Genomic DNA, 21,693 nt, shown 5'->3' with positions numbered 1-21,693 from the left:
AACACTTGAGTTAAATGAGGGATACAAAGTATATTGAAAGCTGTTGCTTCCACACAGGTGTGGTTCCTGAGTTAATTTAAGCAATTCACATCCCATCATGCTTAGGGTCATGTATAAAAATACCCAGTTGCTCATTATTTTGGCTACAATGGCTAGAAGAGATCTGTGACTTTGAAACGGGTCTCAAAGAAGCATAGGGGGTTTAAAGGGTGTCTCACCAGATCTCAACCCAATTGAACACTGAGACAGGCGTTTCCACCACCGTCAACAAAAACCCAAATTGTGGAATTTCTTGAGCAAGAATGGTGTCACATTCTTCCAATAGAATTCCAGACACTTGTAGAATCTATGCCATGGGGCATTGAAGCTGTGCTAGCAACCCCAAAGCCCTATTAAGACACTATGTTGGTTTTAGGAAGTTACCTATATCTTCCTTTGCTTCTATCAGTAACATGTTCTCACTTTGCAGTGGGTAAAACATGAGCTGAAACAGACATCCAGAAACATGATTCAATCAGCACAGTTCACATAGGCTGTGTAGACACAGGCAGCCCAATTCTGATATTTTTCCCACTAATTGGTCTTTTGACCAATCACCAATCCTTTTCAGAGCTGATCTGATTGGTCAAAAGACTCATTAGTGAAAAAAATATTAATTTGTCTGCCTGTGTAAATGCAGACATACAGGTTTCACAGGGTTCTTCCAAGTTGTTTACTACAGCGGAAGTGGTCTTTTGACAGTTTACCCACCTTTGAGGAAACATTTATTGAACGTATTACTTTTTTCACCACGTCCGGCGATCAGAGTTTACCCATCTATTTGTTTTACCACTACATCACATGCAGACGAGCTTCAAGTTGGGACTGAGTCCTCCAGCTGGGGGGTAGTGTCTCATCCAGACCTGACACTATGGACCTCAGGACCAGTTTCCTAGAAGAAAGGTGATATCTTCTGTGGATAAAATAAATACAATTCTTCACGATGCTAAAGTAATGCTGGTGATTGTATTGAACACCCAGAAAGGTAAAGGTATGAGATGCATTGCTACTCTGCTACAGAATGTTTGTTATTCCTGACGTTCTTTGCTGTGTGTCAATCTTGCAAATGGTCTCATTGAAGTGACTGATGCAAATGAAACAATATACACAAAGTGGTGGGGGCATTTTCTAACCTTCAGAAAGCTTACCTGGTCATATGATAAAAATAAAAACTTGCAGACTTGAATACCTTTGCAGTTGCACTGTAAGAGTTGGTTGTGTATTATATCAAATCTGTTTTCACTAACAATTACAGTTCTGAATCAACAGAACCCAGTTTTTCAAATGTTATCTATTCTATAGGTTGAAATGCATAGAAATATAATGAATAGAACGGACTAATCATTGACTTGGATAGGGACTCCCGTTCTGTTCATTATATTTCTATGAAATCCATATAGATTTTTTAAAAACTGGGCCCAGGGGTGACATACTGGTAATGACCCACAAACAAAATAACAAAAATCCAATCAGATATCATCAGAGCCTACAAAAACAATATTTTCTAGACATCTCAATCAAACATGATAAAGTGGGCTTGGGAGGACATTCCCAAGCAATCAGACACTTTCAATCCACAGTCAATGGGGAATGTGGCCGTTTGGCAGGCATTTTAATAATAAGGCATAGAAATTTTACATGTCCCCAACCGATTGTGTTTTTTTGTTCGTTTATTTACGTTTTTTGTAACTTATTTTTTTACTTATTGTGTACATAATGTTGCCGCTACCGTCTCTTATGACTGAAAATAACTTCTGGACATCAGGACTGCAATTACTCACCACGGACTGGCCATGTGCACAACACAAGTGTCTTCACTGACATTTTCAACCTCTCCCTGTCCGAGTCTGTAATACCAACATGGTTTAAGCAGACCACCATAGTGCCTGTGCCCAAGAACACGAAGGTAACCTGCCTAAATGACTACCGACCCGTAGCACTCACGTCTGTAGCCATGAAGTGCTTTGAAAGGCTGGTCATTGCTCACATTAACACCATTATCCCAGAAACCCTAGACCCACTCTAATGTGCATACCGCCCCAACAGATCCACAGATGATGCAATCTCTATTGCACTCCACACTGCCCTTTCCCACCTGATGATGCAATCTCTATTGCACTCCACACTGCCCTTTCCCACCTGAACAAAAGGAACACCTATGTGAGAATGCTATTCATTGACTACAGCTCAGTGTTCAACACCATAGTGCCCTCAAAGCTCATCAATAAGCTAAGGACCCTGGGACTAAACACCTCCCACTGCAACTGGATCCTGGACTTCCTGACGGGCTGCCCCCAAGTGGTAAGGGTAGGTAACAACACATCTGCCACGCTGATCCTCAGCACAGGGGCCCCTCGGGGGTGTGTGCTCAGTCCACTCCTGTACTCCCTGTTCAATCATGACTGCACGGGCAGGCACGACTCCAACACCATTAAGTTTCCCGATGACACAACAGTGGTAGGCCTGATCACCAACAACGACGAGACAGCCTATAGAGAGGTCAGAGACCTGGCCGTGTGGTGCCAGGACAACAACCTCTCCCTCAACGTGATCAAGACAAAGGAGATGATTGTGGACTACAGGAAAAAGAGGACCGAGCACGCCCCATTCTCATCGACGGGGCTGCAGTGGAGCAGATTGAGAGTTTCAAGTTCCTTGGTGTCCACATCACCAACAAACTATCATGGTCCAAGCACACCAAGACAGTCGTGAAGAGGGCACGACAAAACCTATTCACCCTCAAGAGACTGAAAAGATTTGGCATGGGTCCTCAGATCCTCAAAAGGTTCTACAGCTGTGCCATCGAGAGCATCCTGACTGGTTGCATCACTGCCTGGTATGGCAACTGCTCGGCCTCCGACCGCAAGGCACTACAGAAAGTAGTGCGAACGGCCCAGTACATCACTGGGGCCGAGCTCCCTGCCATCCAGGACCTCTATACCAGGTGGTGTCAGAGGAAGGCCCTAAAAATTGTCAAAGACTCCAGCCACCCTAGTCATAGACTGTTCTCTCTGCTACCGCACAGCAAGCTATACCGGAGCGCAAAGTCTAGGTCCAAGAGGCTTCTAAACAGATTCTACCCCCAAGCCATAAGACTCCTGAACCTAATTAAATGGCTACCCAGACTATTTGCATTGCCCCCACCTTCCCCCTCTTTTACACAGCAGCTACTCTCTGTTATCATCTATGCATAGTCACTTTAACTCTACCCACATGTGTATATATTACCTCAATTAACTGGTGCCCCCGCACATTGACTCTGTACCGGTACCCCCCTGTATATATTCTCGCTATTGTTATTTTACTACTGCTCTTTAATTACTTGTTCATTTTATTTTTTATTCTTATTCGTACTTATTTATTTTTACTGCATTGTTGATTAGGGGCTCATAAGTAAGCATTTCACTGTAAGGTCTACCTACACATGTTGTATTTGATTTGATATTAATATTTGGCTATTTTTTCCACTAACTGGTCTTTTGACCAATCACATCAGATCTTTTTCAGAGCTGATCGGATTGGTCAAAATACCAGTTAGTGGAAAACGTATCAGAATTGGGCTGTCTGTGTCATCTCAGCCTTTGCAGCAGGAACTCCATATATGGGCATAGGCCCGTCACCATGACACAACTACCTCTCATACTAGGGGCACGTTCAGTAGGTCACAAGTTAGTTTTGGAACGTTCAGATATAAATACGTAATGTAAAACAAACATGCCGCTCTGACAAGGAATCATGTCGGCTCTATTTCTATATGTGTAACAGTATAACTTTAAACCGTCCCCTCGCCCCGACCTCGGGCGCGAACCAGGGACCCTCTGCACACATCAACAACTGACACCCACGAAGCGTCGTTACCCATCGCTCCACAAAAGCCGCGGCCCTTGCAGAGCAAGGGGCAACACTACTAATAGGTTTCAGAGCAAGTGACGTAACTGATTGAAACGCTAGTAGCGCGTACCCGCTAACTAGCTAGCCATTTCACATCCGTTACATATGCAAAGTTTTAAAATTCAAAAGGCACTCGCCCATCTGAGCTAACTTTTTTGCGGGTGCATGGTAACAGTTGAATAAAATTAGAAAAAAGAAACCCGCACACTGCAAAGTTTGGCAACTGAAAGTGGCCCTGCATACACATGACCATAAGCCATAATTACACCTCACACACCTGAATACAAGTTTACGTATAACAATACAAAACACTCGTAATTGCTAAAGTACCTACTACCTCCATGTGGAAATGTAGATGACATTTGTAGCAGTTTAAGTGTACAAATTATAATCTATAAACGGTAATATATAAAAGTTTAATAAACAATATTTACATTTACGTACACACCTGTTTGTGTATTATTTTTAATTAAGCCAAATGCTTATTATATATAGAATAGGTAAGGTAGAATATAATAAATTAAGCCTACTGTAACAGTTTTCATTTGCATAGAAGAAAGAAAAAAAATACAGTTGTATTTCAAAGTATTGTCTTCTCAGTTTTTGTATTGGTCTTTATGCTGACATTTGTTACATTCAAAATAAACTGACTCAAACCACAAACTTCCAGAGAGAAGCAGGCCCAAGCTAGAAAGTATCATACAATGCCTCATTTATATGACACATACTGTAACTTGAAAGAGGTTATTTTATATTTTGAAATGTTTATTGTTTATTTTCCATCCATGTTGGCAGTAATGTACACAAACTACAGTTTGAGAAAAAGGCATGGTGAGCATGGTTTTCAGTTATACATTGACGTTATTCAGCATAACACATTGACAGACAGTGAAACAGCAATCCATGGTAACGCTTTTCAGAATGAAACCAAAACAGGAAAACACACCGGACTTCCTCAAGTGTGTGTTTGTAGGTGTCTCTTCAAGTGTGTGAGACGGGTGTAACTTTTTACACACTGATGGCATGGGTATGGCCTCTCTCCCGTATGGGTGAATTGATGTTTAGTTAAGACAGAGCTCTGCGCAAAACTCTTTCCACACTCAGGGCAGGTGTAGGGGCGCTCTCCTGTGTGAATGCGTATGTGAACCGTCAAATGACTTGACACTGTGAAGGCCTTTCCACAAACTGTGCACCTGTAAGGTTTCTCTTTGGTGTGAGAGCGCTCATGCTTCTGCAGGTCACTGACTGAGCAAAACCCTTTCTTGCACAGAGCAGATGTGAGGTCTCTCCCCCGTGTGAATCCTTGTGTGCACAGTAAGATTAGCCAACTGAGAGAAACACTTCCCACAGTAAGAGCAGCTGTATGGACGCTCGCCCGTGTGAGTCCGCATGTGTGATGTCAGCTGACTTTTAGAGATATACTGCTTATTACAGCGAGGACATGTGTGGGGTTTCTCCCCCGTGTGTGTCCGTTGGTGGAGTACAAGGGTGGCTAAGGCCCCAAAGCACTTTCCACACGCATCACACTGATGGGGTTTGTCCACTGCAGGAGTTTTTTGGTGGATCTTCAGCTCAACTGACCCAAAGAATTTGTCTTCAGTGTCGACAGTTGAAGAGAGGTTCACGAGAGTGAGTTTGCTGGTGACTCTTTAGTTCGGAGCGGGAACTGCAACTCCGTCCGCACTCCGTACAGTTGAGCTGTGCCCTATGTGTCCTCTTATGTTGGAGCCGTTCACTTAAAGATCCAAATGTTTTCCCACACTTGGAACAAGCATACCCCCCCTCCACTGAATGGGTCCTGTTGTGCCTGGTTAGGCTCGACAGGAACTTGAAACGTTTTTCACAGAGAGCAGTTGAACGACGGCGTCACACTATGTGTTTGCTGGTGCTTTCGCAAATCAGAAGTCGTCTGGCAACTCTTTCCACACAACAGACATTTGAGGGACTTGTGAGTAGATAGGTGTTTGAACCGCTCACGGAGAGATCTGAAACTCTCTCCGCACTTGGGGCAATCGAAGGTCGCGTCTAGACAGTGTTTTTGGTGGTGTTTTGAAAGCCCAGTTGAATTACTGAAAGTCTTTCCGCACTGGGTGCATTTGTAGGGTCGATCTCCAGTGTGAATTCGCTGATGCTGAACCAGTTGAGATGGATAGATAAAACACCTTCCACACTGGGAGCACTTGTTGGCAATACGCCGTGCAGTGGACAATGCTTTGAAAAGGGTCTCAGAGGATGGTGATACGTCACCAGGTGGTGGTTGAGCGCAGCTAGACAGCCGAGAAGACTCCCTTGAAGCAGGTTCTGTGGAGAATAAAATAAGAAAATAAATGCCATTGTCTTTGCACAACTATGGAATCCTTGGGGCCCCGTTTATAAGTAAGTTTCAAAAGTCTTACCGTTGTTTTCCTCTTCTGTGTCATCATGGTCTGGAGAAAATGGTCTTGATTCTTCAGCACCAGTCCTGTTACTGGAGGATCCACAGCGCATGTTCAGTTAAATACTAATGCACCACAGTAGTAGATAACAGTAGTTTAATATAATGGATTCAAATGTAAAGATGCATGGTGTTGGTGGTGTATGTCAAACAAACCTAACTATAACATTTTCCGACAAGATAGAACTGCCAAAGGGGGTGGAGTTGCAATCTACTGCAGAGATAGCCTGCAGAGTTCTATCATACAATCCAGGTCTGTGCCCAAACAATTCGAGCTTCTTCTTTTAAAAATCCACCTTTTCAGAAACAAGTCTCTCACCGTTGCCGCTTGTTATAGACCACCTTCAGCCCCCAGCTGTGCCCTGGACACCATATGTGAATTGATCACCCCCCATCTATCTTCAGAATTCGAACTGTTAGGTGACCTAAACTAGGACTTGCTTAACACCCCGGCCGTCCTACAATCTAAGCTAGATGTCCTCAATCTCACACAAATTATCAAGGAACCTACCAGGTACAACCCAAAATCTGTAACCAGGGGCACCCTCTTAGATATCATCCTGACCAACTTGCCCTCTAAATACACCTCTGCTGTCTTCAACCAGAATCTCAGCGATCATTGCCTGTGTCCGCAATGGGTCCGCGGTCAAATGACCACCCCTCATCACTGTCAAACGCTCCCTAAAACACTTCAGTGAGCAGGCCTTTCTAACCGATCTGGCCCGGGTATCCTGGAAGGATATTGACCTCATCCCGTGAGTAGAGGATGCCTGGTTGCTCGTCAAAAGTAATTTCCTCTCCATCTTAAATAAGCATGCACCATTCAAAACATGTAGAACTAAGAACAGATATAGCCCTTGGTTCACCCCAGACTTGACTGCCCTTGACCAGCACAAAAACATCCTGTGGCTTTCTGCATTAGCATCGAATAGCCCCCGCGATATGCAACTCTTCAGCGAAGTCAGGAACCAATATACTCAGTCAGTTAGCTTTCCTAAGGCTAGCTTTTTCAAACAGAAATGTGTTCCTGTAGCACTAATTCACAAAAGTTTTGGGACACTGTAAAGTCCATGGAGAATAAGAGCACCTCCTCCCAGCTGCCCACTGCACTGAGGATAGGAAACACTGTCACCACCGATAAATCTACGATAATCGATAATTTCAATAAGCATCTTTTCACGGCTGGCCGTGCTTTCCACCTGGCTACCCCTACCCCGGCCAACACCTCAGCACCCCCTGCAGCAACTCGCCCAACCCCCCCCCCCCCCCCCTTCTCCATCACCCAAATCCAAACAGCTGATGTTCTGAAAGAGGTGCAAAATCTGGATCCCTACAAATCAGCTGGGCTAGACAATCGGGAACCTCTCTTTCTAAAATCAACCGCACTAGCCTATTCAACCTCTCTTTCATATCGTCTGAGATCCCCAAAGATTGGAAAGCTGCCGCGGTCATCCCCCTCTTCATAGGTAGAGACACCTTAGACCCAAAATGTTATAGACCTATATCCATCCTGCCCTGCCTTTCGAAAACCTTCAAAAGCAAAGTTAATAAACAGATCACCGACCATTTCGAATCCCACCATACCTTCTCCACTATGCAATCTAGTTTCTGAGCTGGCCATGGGTGCACCTCAGCCACGCTCAAGGTCCTAAACGATATCATAACCGCCATCGATAAAAAACAGTACTGTGCAGCTGTCTTCATCGACCTGGCCAAGGCTTTCGACTCTGTCAATCACCGCATTCTTATCGGCAGACTCAATAGCCTTGGCTTCTCAAATGACTGCCTCGCCTGGTTCACCAACTACTTCTCTGATAGAGTTCAGTGTGTCAAATCGGAGGGCATGTTTTCCGGACCTCTGGCAGTCTCTATGGGGGTGCCACAGGGTTCAATTCTTAGGCCGACTCTCTTCTCTATATACATCAATGATGTCGCTCTTGCTGCTGGTGATTCTCTGATCCACCTCTACGCAGACAACACCATTCTGTGTACATCTGGCCCTTCTTTGGACACTGTGCTAACAAACCTCCAAACGAGCTTCAACACCATACAAAACTCCTTCCATGGCCTCTAATTGCTTTTAAATGATAGTAAAACTAAGTGCATGCTCTTCAACCGATTGCTGCCCGCACCCTCCCGCCCGACTAGCATCACTACTCTGGACGGTTCTGACCTAAAAAATGTGGACAGCTACAAATACCTAGTTGTCTGGTTAGACTGTAAACTCTCCTTCCAGACTCACATTAAGCATCTCCAATCCAAAATTAAATCTAGAATCGGCTTCCTATTTCGCAAACAAAGCCTCCTTCACTCATGCCGCCAAACATACCCTCGTAAAACTGACTATCCTACCGATCCTTGACTTCGGCGATGTCATTTACAAAATAGCCCCCAACACTCTACTCAGCAAACTGGATGTAGTCTATCACAGTGTCATCCGTGTTATCACCAAAGCCCCATACATTACCCACCACTGCAACCTCTATGCTCTCGTTGGCTGGCCCTCACTACATATCCGTCGCCAAACCCACTGGCTCCAGGTCATCTATAAGTCTTTGCTAGGTAAAGCCCCACCTTATCTCATCTCACTGATCACCATAGCAACATCCACCCGTAGCACGCGGTCCAGCAGGTATATTGCACTGGTCATCCCCAACACTTCCTTTGGCTGCCTTTCCTTCCAGTTCTCTGCTGCCAATGACTGGAACGAATTGCAAATATCTCTGAAGCTGGAGTCTTATATCTCCCTCTCGAACTTTAAGCATCAGCTGTCAGAGCAGCTTACCGATCACTGTACCTGTACACAGCCAATCTGTAAATAGCACACCTGACTACCTCATCCCCATATTATTACTTACCCTCTTGCTCTTTTGCACCCTAGTATCTCTACTTGCACATCAATCACTCCAGTATTAATGCTAAATTGTAATTATTTTTGCCTCTAGGGCCAATTTATTGCCTACCTCCCTACTCTTCTACATTTGCACACACTGTACATAGATCTTTCTATTTTTCTTTTGTGTTATTGACTGTACGTTTGTTCATGTGTAACTCTGTGTTGTTGTTTTTGTCGCACTGCTATGCTTTATCTTGGCCAGGTCGCAGTTGTAAATGAGAACTTATTCTCAACTGGCCTACCTGGTTAAATAAAAATGAAATAAAAATAAATAAATAAAATAAAAACCTAATTCACAAGCACAATTCCAACACACTTTGCTCTTACGTTTCCTGTGAGGATTCAAGCAGAGGTGTATCAGAGTTCACACTGGACTCAGCCATCCTCCCTTCTGGGCTCTTTCTAGATCTCTTGGAGGATTTGACTCTGTGGTCCCCTTTACTTTTGAGTGGAAGTCGGGCAGGAAATATTGAGGGTTTTTGAGCCACACTGGAGACCATTGGAGAGTTGGCTGCGAGGTCTGGTTCTCCAGCAGCACACAGGTCCCCAACAGCCCCTTCACATCTCCTCTGGTCCTTTGGTTCGGTAATAACCCTTCCCACAGCACTTATGTTTTCATTCTCCTCTTCCACACCTCTCTCTCTGAATTCATCATCATCACTACCCATGGTAGACACTCTGTCTTCTTTACTGTTCTGGTTTCCATCTAAACGTGCTCTTGATTCTGCCTGTTGATAATCTCTGCTGTCTGACAAAGTCTCCATCTCTCTGCTTACATGGGTAGAGCCTTCCAAGTTAGGCAAGACATCTAATTTTCTGTAAAAGGCAAATGCCACTCCCACTGTGGTAGGGAGGGACAGTGAAGCGACGATGCAGTCTTCTGCCGAGGAGGGAAATGCTGACAGACACAAGGGTAGAGGACAGTAAAGTTTTAAGTCAGTATGTCAGAAAAGTTAGTGGCCTGTCACAATGTGTTTCTTGTGATAAAGGAGCTTCGATTATCACGTTTGTCTAACTTTCCACAGCATGCGTGGTGCTGAAGCAGGTATTGCAGGTCCTCTGTGTGAGAAAGAGACTGCAGACACTCATCCGAGGCAGAGGGCACAGCGCTGAGCCAAGATGCAGTCTATGAAGACAGTACACCGAAAATGAGAGTGTAACAAAAGCATAGAAATCCATTTATATCTCAAACATCACTCTCAATGTGTTAAATGCAACATTTTAAAGATGATGATATAACGACAAACATAGAGCCAAAATGGAGCTCATAAAGACTGCATTGAATATCAGTGATATTTACATCTCCCTTGGTTTTCTCTCTACCTGCTTAAGGTCTGGCACTGGTAGCAGATCTTCTAGTCTGGAGAGGAACTGACAAACGAGTGCCTGCAAAGCTGTGTCAAAATCACAGCCATACACCACAGGGAAATCTGCCTGAGAGGGAGATAGAGAGAGCAAGTGAAAGGAGTCCCACAATTTGTATGACAGACAAGTACGTCCGCAAACCAAGGATAGATAATATTGATGTTGCTGCCCTTGGCACAGTTGCTAAAGCAGAAGGGCAGACTGACAATTCGTTAACTATAAACCATAAACTTTTTTTGATAATTCAACTGGTTAATAATGTCTGCTATTCAGTGACGAAATGTTGTTATTCACAATTAAGATTTAAGCCAGCTGGGAATAAACAGTTCCATACCTTGAAGAATTGGATCCTCTCGACTGGGTCTTCGAGAAGGTTTTTGGTGAGCTTGAGGAAGTTTGCTTCCAACGCATCCATCTGTGCATCATTATTCTGTAACATAAACCCAACACAATGATACAAAAAGCAGGGCAACCAGAAAATGTGATACATTTTACCCTATATACAGAAAAGTGCAAGAACATACCATACCAACTCACCTGTGACAGACCACAGGATGAGAATCTGTCAAGATGGATCTTAATTTTGTTGAGGTCCTCTGGATGCTCACCTTGAAACAGCTGAAGAGTTACCTGAAAAATATTAACTGTATCCATGGCCGTGTCTACACTTGACACTTACAGTTTAAGTTGGAAGTTTACATACACTTAGGTTGGAGTCCTTAAAACTCGTTTTTCAACAACTCCACAAATTTCTTGTTAACAAACTATAATTTTGGCAAGTCGGTTAGGACATCTACTTTGTGCATGACAAAAGTAATTTTTCCAACAATTGTTAACAGGCAGATTATTTCAATTATAACTCACTGTATCACAATTCCAGTGGGTCAGAAGTTTACATACACTAAATTGACTGTGCCTTTAAACAGCTTGGAAAATTCCAGAAAATGATGTCATGGCTTTAGAAGCTTCTGATAGGCTAATTGACATAATTTGAGTCAATTGGACGTGTACCTGTGGATGTACTTCAAGGCCTACCTTCAAACGCTGTGCCTCGTTGCTTGACATCATGGGAAAATCAAAAGAAATCAGCCAAGACCTCAGAAAAACAATTGTAGACCTCCACAAGTCCTTGGGAGCAATTTCCAAATGCCTGAAGGTACCACATTCATCTGTACAAACAATAGTACGCAAGTATAAACACCATGGGACCACGCAGCCGTCATACCGCTCAGGAAGGAGACGCGTTCTGTCTCCTAGAGATTAACGTACTTTGGTGTGAAAAGTGCAAATCAATCCCAGAACAACAGCAAAGGACCTTGTGAAGGTGCTGGAGGAAACAGGTACAAAATTATCTGTATCTACAGTAAAACAAGTCCTATATCGACATAACTTGAAAGGCCGCTCAGCAAGGAAAAAGCCATTGCTCCAAAACCGCCATAAAAAACAGACTATGGTTTGCAACTGCGCATGGGGAGAAAGATTGTACTTTTTGGAGAAATGTCCTCTGGTCTGATGAAACAAAAATAGACCTGTTTGGCCATAATGACCATCATTATGTTTGGAGGAAAAAATGGGACGCTTGCAAGCCGAAGAACACCATCCCAACCGTGAAGCACGGGGGTGGCAGCATCGTGTTGTGGGGGTGCTTTGCTGCAGGAGGGGCTGGTGCACTTCACAAAATAGATGGCATCATGAGGATGGAAAATTATGTGGATATATTGAAGCAACATCTCAAGACATCAGTCAGGAAGTTAAAGCTTGGTCGCAAATGGGTCTTCCAAATGGACAATGACCCCAAGCATACTTCCAAAGTTGTGGCAAAATGGCTTAAGGACAACAAAGTCAAGCTATTGGAGTGGCAATCACAAAGCCATGATCTCAATCCTATAGAAAATTTGTTGACAGAACTGAAAAAGCGTGTGCGGGCAAGGAGGCCTACAAACCTGACCCAGTTACACCAGCTCTGTCGGGAGGAATGGGTCAAAATTCACCCAACTTATTGTGGAAATCTTGTTGAAGGCTACCCGAAACATTTGACCTAAGTTAAAAAATGTAAAGGCAATTCTACCAAATACTAATTGAGTGTATGTAAACATCTGACCAACTGGGAATGTGATGAAAGAAATAAAAGCTGAAATAAATCATTATCTCTACTATTATTCTGACATTTCACATTCTTAAAATAAAGTGGTTATCCTAACTGACCTAAGACAGGGAATTATTACTAGGATTAAATATTTTAGGAATTGTGAAAAACTGAGTTTAAATGTATTTGGCTAAGGTGTATGTAAACTTCCGACTTCAACTGTACATGTGACTTTGCTATGAGAACACAAAGATCGCATTGAGGTTCCAGGACGATGGCGGCGAGTGCAGATGAGATTTTAGCTTGCTCTGAGTAACCTTAACTTTTATCCCTCTCAACAGCACAATTTTTACTTGAAACCTTTAAGGAAGCTATAAAGAAGGGAGAACTCCCTGCCTCTCTGAAGCAAGGGGTTATTACTATTATACCTACACCACACAAGGATCTCTTAAATATTGATAATTGGCATCCAATCACACTCCTAAATAAAGACTACAAAATTATAGCCTTAATCTTTGCGAAAAGGTTAAAGTCTTGCTTGAATGATCTGATTGATGAATGTCAATCAGGGTTTATGAAAGGGCGCCATATATCTAATAATCTGAGGCTGGTGTTAGACTTGGTTGAGTATTTTAATCTATTGGATGACTTCCCTGTTATCTTATTTTTGGATCTTCAGAAAGCATTTGATGCCGTAAATCACAATTTTATCTTTGATTATCTTAAGCATTTGAAGTTTGGTCATTTTTTTGTTGATGCTATTAGAACTCTATATAACTGTGGCAATAGCTGTATCAAACTCTGTCATGGAACATCCTCAAGGTTTAACATTTACAAAGGAATATGACAAGGTTGTCCAATCTCACCTTTTTAATTTTTGTTAGTATCTCACATCTTATGCTCATTAGTTCATCAAAGTCAATTTGAAGGCATTCGATTCCAGGCCAGAGAGATCAAGATATCCCAACTGGCAGATGACACATCACTTTTTTTGAAAAATGTGTAACAAGCTAGATTAGCATTGGATATTGTGAAGCAGTTCTCCAAAATCTCAGGTTTGGTATTTAATCTTTCCAAATGTGAGATGTTTGTTCTGAAAGGAGCTGTCAATCTAGCAGATTGTAACATCTCTGAAAAAGATACTGTAACCTACCTCGGTGTAAAGATCACCAAAAATGTTAAGGCTGTGAATGATCTTAATTTGAACCCTGTAACTGAATCTGCCAACAACAAAAAATATCCTCATGGTTAGGGAGGGATTTAAGTCTTCAAGGAAGCGTGCTTTTATCCAAAGCTGAGGGGCTATCTTTTTCCATCTATTGACATTCCCAAATCCACTTGCTGTACCTTAGATAGGCTTTTGTACAACTTCATATGGAAAAACAAGCCACATAAAATAAAAATAGATGTTATCACCAACAGGGTTGGCCGTCTAAATGTCTTAGACTTCACTCACTTCAATCAGATATCAAAAGTCAACTGGTACATAAAAAATCTTCAGTTTCTGGAATATTATACCTCATTTTGTTTTTCTGAAGCTCGGAGCGCTTAGTTTTTACTACAATGTCCATATATTGTGGGTAAACTTCCAGTGAAATTGGCAGCTTTTCACAAGCAGGCTTTAATGTGCTGGGCTTTGCTGTATAAACTTTTCACCTCATAAATGTTTTATATGGAATAATGGGTCGATATTACATAGAAACAAGATGTTATTTTACCGTAACTGGTTCTCGAAAAACATTGTCCTTGTCAGCCAATTAGTTAGTATTGTGGGAATCTATGTACGCTGAGAGAATTTATGGAAAGATACAACTTTGGGGTTTCAAGCAAAGAATATGACACTGTTATAAAAGCTATACCTAGTGGGATAAAATATTTACTTCAGAATAATGCATATTTTGGAATATCTATTGTAAGCGATATCCAGGTGAATGGCATAGGTTTACTAGATAAGAAATTCAACAATCGTTTATTAAGGGATATTTTCTACAGGAAGTCTATTCCCTCTGCGATATTTTGTTGGGCTTCATCGTTTGATGTAAACTGGCGCCATGCTTGGCTCACTCCACACAAATTTATGGTGACCAATAAAGTAAAGGAGATCTCCTTTAAGATTATCCATAGATTCTATCCGTTTAATAGCTTGATTTCTAAATATATACCTGATGTTACCAGTGAATGCAGTTTTTGTGAACTAGAAACTGAATCTATTGAACACTTATTCTGTCATTGTTCACATAGTGAAGTGTTCTGGACTGATGTAAAACTATATATCTTGGCAACAAAATGCATACAACAATTGAAATATCTAGGTTTGACATTATTTTACTATACTGATTCCACAATTTAACTTGAGTATGTCATAAATCTCAATTTTATTAGGAAAATGTTTCATACACAAATAATTTATGAAGAAAAATCCCCTTTTCTTAATTTTTTTAATCTGATTTGGAAAACTATTTAGAGTCATTAAAACGTATACAAAACAAAATGTCTAAAAAATGTATTCGCTACAATACTCTGTATTTGAATTGATATAATGTGGATTTGTATTATTTTTTTTTTCTTCTCTTATTTCTTTGTGGAATCCCTCTGGCTGTTCTGTTTGTGTTTTGCATGTTACTGTTTAATTAATAATATATTTTTTTTTTTAAATAATTAAAAATATATATATATATAAAATGTAATAATAAAAAGCATTGAAAATATAGGTAAAGGCTGTTTTTACACAGACAGACCAATTCTGATATTTTTCCACAAATTGGTCTTTTGATCAATCACATCAGATCTTTTCACAGATCTTTTGCAGAGCTGATCTGATGTGGGGAACATGTTGGCTGGCCTCATAATTGCTAGCCAGCTAGCTAATATTTTGAAAAAGAATGCACTTTTTTTTAGCTAGAGTTATTTGCAATCCCTTTAACTTTGCTTGCTGGCTAGCTACAGAGGTTAGCTACTGCCATCAAGGTGTTGTCGTGTTATCATATTTGGCTTATTCCACCGTTTGCAGAATGCATACTGGCATTTGAATATAGCGCAGGAAAAGGGAATCGGAACACATTTAAATGTAGGTGTAGACACATGATGTGTTCGGATTTCCATGATCAGAATACAAAAACTGCATTAACTGTCAAGTCTACATGGCCTAGCCCTTGATCATGACTCTCAGCTCCATTATTTTTTATTTATTTAACCTTTATTAATTTAACTTTTAGTACATTACACATAAGAGTCATTGGATGAAGACGTCTTCTGAACAGAGTTTTGTTAAGAGCCCCTATGCTCAATCTGAACATTAACACGCATCGCTTGCGGTACGGTTTTGGAAACATAAGGACCTTCTTTCATATTAGCAAGAAATAATAACTTTAAAAAAGTTTAATTGATACACACCTTTCTAGGGATAATTATGGTTCCCACACGGCCTTATCTCGTTACAGCGCATGTTTACGGAAGACAGAGGGACCAGTTGCGCTAATTATCTATATAGCATACCTGTGTGTAACCGAAGAAGGCCGGCAGAATCGTGTTGTCACTGAAAAATACTGTTTGCTGCAACTGTGATAAAGCCGGTTAAAACAGTGTACAGTAAGTGAACATTTTTGCATTTGTGAAATTATTTTGATGTGATATAAAAGTAGAGGGTTTTTTGTTTCTAGAACCGTATCACGTAACAATTGAAATCGATTCACGTTTAGATGGGAGTATTTGGCTGGTTTGGCTGCCAGAGCCAATCTACCTCTGAAAATAGCATAAGGTCCATGGACCTTAAGGAGTAACGGTAGGCTCCTTAAGAGTGTATCTTGGGCTAGACGCAGCCCTTCATACACCTGGCACATTGTTAAACACATTTCTACAGCCAGGGTAAGTTTCAGAATTTACTTACCCTTGCCCTTAATGCCAGAAGAAGCAATGTCCTCTGTCTGTCAGTTATAAGTTCTGGGACAGTTTGTGTAACCACCGTCACAAACTCCTCTAACTTTCCATAGTGCTTGATGGCCCTCTGTTGCGCTACCTGCCACATAAATGCAGACAATAGCCGTAGAGGTGGAACCAAAAGGCGCAGGGAGGAGAAAGGGAGGGGGTAATCTATTGTGTAGAGAAGGATGTACAGTAATATCAAAGACAGTACAGTATAAAGATAACTGCTTCTCCAAAATAAATCCCTGATCTTGCTTGTAGGAGATAGCTAAGCTCACGCGCAGAAACAAGTCTTCGTCTAACGGCGGTCTCGTGCCGAACTGCGAATGTCTAGCAACCAAAGGTTGCTAATTCGAATCTCATTAAGGACAACTAGCATTTTATCAACTTTTCAACTACTTACTACTTTTTAGCTACTTTGCAATTACTTAGTATATTAGCTAACCTTTCCCCAAACCCTTTAACCTAACTCCTAAACTTAACCCTAACGTTAGCCACCAAGCTAGAATTCGTAACATATCCTACGTTGGCAAATTCGTAACATATTGTACGTTTGAAAATGTGTAACATATAAGACGTAATATAATATAATACGTAATATTGTACTTCGTTACATATCATACAAAATGGCTGATGGACGTCCACAAATTATTACATACCATACGAAACTTAACATATCATAGTTAACGGCAGGTTACTGATTTACATACAGAATAATACGACATGCTCTGACACCAGGTTGCAAAACTAGCTAGCTGGGGCCATATAGACATATAAATCCCTCATACAAAAATAAACTGTGTGCTAAAATAGCTACAGCAAGTTTGAAGACATATATAACTAGGCTAGCTACAGGAGGCTGTTTGCTACATACCCATAGCATCCATCTTTTGCTGTGTTATAAGTCTGCTAAATGACTGTATCAATGCTGAAAACTGTTTACAGCATTCTGCTGTAAAACAGCAGTATTATTATTAGATGTTGTTCTAAAATGCATGAACAAAACAGAAGGAAAAAAACGTGTCCTCGAGTATTTAGCTACTTCCGGGTGGGAACGTCCACAAAATTGTCAAAATAAAAGTCCTTTTCGCTGCACGTGTTTTGATCATGAAGTAACTTACTTTACATCATTCATGAAGCTGTTTCTTTTTTTTATGAGGTGGAAGTAACTAACAAAAACATAAACATGTGTATTGAATTGAATACCATTTAAATAAATAATGGATTGATTAATTGACAACTAATATGATCAGTTCATTAATACCAAATTAATTCAACTGTAAATGAGATACAGGCAGAAGAAAGGCCTTAGATTTTCTTTGACAGTATTCAGTCCTTTCTCCTCAGTCTGATCCTTAGCAGCCACAGCCGTTAAAGATCACCTTCTGACAGACCTAATTAACACATCCCATCTATGGGGCAGTAGCCAGTAAGGAAAAGGTGGCCTGCCAAACGTGACACAAGAAGGATTGTGGCTGAGGAGAGAAGTAAGGGAAAGAGCAAAGAAGAGGTATGTGTGTGTGGGCACATCAAACAGGCCATAGAGGAAAAGCCCTATCCCAAACACACTCCATATTCATTGACCTGTCAGACAGAAATAGGATAGCTAACTGGGCTAACACCACTGTGTATATGATATTATAGACACTCAGGATCCAGAATGTGCACACAAATAATCTCAATTGAAAATGTTACTTAGTCCAGAACTGGGATAATATGTGTCTGGGAGACAAACTCTTAAAGTGACAGTTCACCGTTTTACCTTGTTTTTCCATCTAACTAGGGTGGTGTTATTCATGCATGATCACTCGTTATTTAGCTTGTATTTTTATTTATTTCTAAACAAACAGACTTTGAAGGATATTCATACAAATGTACCATAAACATGAAGATGACATACAAGTAACAAGAACAAGGAAACAGTACTTTCCACAAGCTTCATTTCTTTGAAAAAGTAACATTGTTTATTGAATTAACCTCTCTTGGGTAGGGGGCAGTATTTTCACCTCCGGATGAAAAGCGTGCCCAAAGTAAACTGCCTGTTACTCAGGATATGCATATAATTGGTCGATTTGGATAGAAAACACTCAAAAGTTTCTAAAACTGTTAAAATAATGTCTGTGAGTATAACAGAACTGATATGGCAGGCGAAACCCCAAGGACAAACCATCCAGGGGGGGAAAAAATTGAGGTCATAGGATTTTCCAGTTGTTTTTTATGTGATACCCTGGGTACCCTGTGATACCCTTATTATATTATACCCTTATTATTAGGAACCTGGCTGCAGTTCCTATGGCTTCCATAGATGTCAACAGTCTTTATAAATTGTTCGATCTTTTTCTTTTGAGAAATGAAGAAGTAGTCCTATTCATTGTAAGCGAATATTGTACTTCGTTACATATCATACAAAATGGCTGATGGACGTCCACAAATTATTACATACCATACGAAACTTAACATATCATAGTTAACGGCAGGTTACTGATTTACATACAGAATAATACGACATGCTCTGACACCAGGTTGCAAAACTAGCTAGCTGGGGCCATATAGACATATAAATCCCTCATACAAAAATAAACTGTGTGCTAAAATAGCTACAGCAAGTTTGAAGACATATATAACTAGGCTAGCTACAGGAGGCTGTTTGCTACATACCCATAGCATCCATCTTTTGCTGTGTTATAAGTCTGCTAAATGACTGTATCAATGCTGAAAACTGTTTACAGCATTCTGCTGTAAAACAGCAGTATTATTATTAGATGTTGTTCTAAAATGCATGAACAAAACAGAAGGAAAAAAACGTGTCCTCGAGTATTTAGCTACTTCCGGGTGGGAACGTCCACAAAATTGTCAAAATAAAAGTCCTTTTCGCTGCACGTGTTTTGATCATGAAGTAACTTACTTTACATCATTCATGAAGCTGTTTCTTTTTTTTATGAGGTGGAAGTAACTAACAAAAACATAAACATGTGTATTGAATTGAATACCATTTAAATAAATAATGGATTGATTAATTGACAACTAATATGATCAGTTCATTAATACCAAATTAATTCAACTGTAAATGAGATACAGGCAGAAGAAAGGCCTTAGATTTTCTTTGACAGTATTCAGTCCTTTCTCCTCAGTCTGATCCTTAGCAGCCACAGCCGTTAAAGATCACCTTCTGACAGACCTAATTAACACATCCCATCTATGGGGCAGTAGCCAGTAAGGAAAAGGTGGCCTGCCAAACGTGACACAAGAAGGATTGTGGCTGAGGAGAGAAGTAAGGGAAAGAGCAAAGAAGAGGTATGTGTGTGTGGGCACATCAAACAGGCCATAGAGGAAAAGCCCTATCCCAAACACACTCCATATTCATTGACCTGTCAGACAGAAATAGGATAGCTAACTGGGCTAACACCACTGTGTATATGATATTATAGACACTCAGGATCCAGAATGTGCACACAAATAATCTCAATTGAAAATGTTACTTAGTCCAGAACTGGGATAATATGTGTCTGGGAGACAAACTCTTAAAGTGACAGTTCACCGTTTTACCTTGTTTTTCCATCTAACTAGGGTGGTGTTATTCATGCATGATCACTCGTTATTTAGCTTGTATTTTTATTTATTTCTAAACAAACAGACTTTGAAGGATATTCATACAAATGTACCATAAACATGAAGATGACATACAAGTAACAAGAACAAGGAAACAGTACTTTCCACAAGCTTCATTTCTTTGAAAAAGTAACATTGTTTATTGAATTAACCTCTCTTGGGTAGGGGGCAGTATTTTCACCTCCGGATGAAAAGCGTGCCCAAAGTAAACTGCCTGTTACTCAGGATATGCATATAATTGGTCGATTTGGATAGAAAACACTCAAAAGTTTCTAAAACTGTTAAAATAATGTCTGTGAGTATAACAGAACTGATATGGCAGGCGAAACCCCAAGGACAAACCATCCAGGGGGGGAAAAAATTGAGGTCATAGGATTTTCCAGTTGTTTTTTATGTGATACCCTGGGTACCCTGTGATACCCTTATTATATTATACCCTTATTATTAGGAACCTGGCTGCAGTTCCTATGGCTTCCATAGATGTCAACAGTCTTTATAAATTGTTCGATCTTTTTCTTTTGAGAAATGAAGAAGTAGTCCTATTCATTGTAAGCGAATATTGTACTTCGTTACATATCATACAAAATGGCTGATGGACGTCCACAAATTATTACATACCATACGAAACTTAACATATCATAGTTAACGGCAGGTTACTGATTTACATACAGAATAATACGACATGCTCTGACACCAGGTTGCAAAACTAGCTAGCTGGGGCCATATAGACATATAAATCCCTCATACAAAAATAAACTGTGTGCTAAAATAGCTACAGCAAGTTTGAAGACATATATAACTAGGCTAGCTACAGGAGGCTGTTTGCTACATACCCATAGCATCCATCTTTTGCTGTGTTATAAGTCTGCTAAATGACTGTATCAATGCTGAAAACTGTTTACAGCATTCTGCTGTAAAACAGCAGTATTATTATTAGATGTTGTTCTAAAATGCATGAACAAAACAGAAGGAAAAAAACGTGTCCTCGAGTATTTAGCTACTTCCGGGTGGGAACGTCCACAAAATTGTCAAAATAAAAGTCCTTTTCGCTGCACGTGTTTTGATCATGAAGTAACTTACTTTACATCATTCATGAAGCTGTTTCTTTTTTTTATGAGGTGGAAGTAACTAACAAAAACATAAACATGTGTATTGAATTGAATACCATTTAAATAAATAATGGATTGATTAATTGACAACTAATATGATCAGTTCATTAATACCAAATTAATTCAACTGTAAATGAGATACAGGCAGAAGAAAGGCCTTAGATTTTCTTTGACAGTATTCAGTCCTTTCTCCTCAGTCTGATCCTTAGCAGCCACAGCCGTTAAAGATCACCTTCTGACAGACCTAATTAACACATCCCATCTATGGGGCAGTAGCCAGTAAGGAAAAGGTGGCCTGCCAAACGTGACACAAGAAGGATTGTGGCTGAGGAGAGAAGTAAGG

The 21,693-nt window shown here is 40.7% G+C and overlaps 1 protein-coding gene across 4 annotated transcripts; it reads right to left on the bottom strand.

Annotated features, from left to right (window-relative positions):
- Positions 1–4,435: 4,435 nt before the first annotated feature.
- Positions 4,436–17,665, bottom strand: LOC120049999 (oocyte zinc finger protein XlCOF8.4-like). Of its 4 annotated transcripts, none has more exons than XM_038996571.1 (8): positions 17,507–17,665; positions 16,598–16,800; positions 11,163–11,255; positions 10,960–11,055; positions 10,584–10,694; positions 9,588–10,386; positions 6,327–6,397; positions 4,436–6,231 (listed from the first exon to the last, which is right to left on the bottom strand). In XM_038996571.1, exons 6-8 carry the CDS (start codon positions 10,022–10,024, stop codon positions 5,771–5,773), a joined length of 969 nt encoding a protein of 322 aa, XP_038852499.1. In that variant the 5' UTR covers positions 10,025–10,386; positions 10,584–10,694; positions 10,960–11,055; positions 11,163–11,255; positions 16,598–16,800; positions 17,507–17,665; the 3' UTR covers positions 4,436–5,770. The 4 variants fall into 3 exon arrangements, with proteins under 4 accessions (XP_038852499.1, XP_038852500.1, XP_038852501.1 ...); XM_038996573.1 differs by lacking the exon at positions 9,588–10,386; XM_038996570.1 differs by lacking the exon at positions 16,598–16,800.
- Between the last annotated feature and the right edge of the window lie 4,028 nt (positions 17,666–21,693).

The sequence above is a fragment of the Salvelinus namaycush genome, chromosome 6 (assembly GCF_016432855.1).
Source record: "Salvelinus namaycush isolate Seneca chromosome 6, SaNama_1.0, whole genome shotgun sequence".
NCBI classification, from domain to species: Eukaryota; Metazoa; Chordata; class Actinopteri; order Salmoniformes; family Salmonidae; genus Salvelinus; species Salvelinus namaycush.
This window is presented reverse-complemented; position numbering and strand designations above follow the sequence as displayed.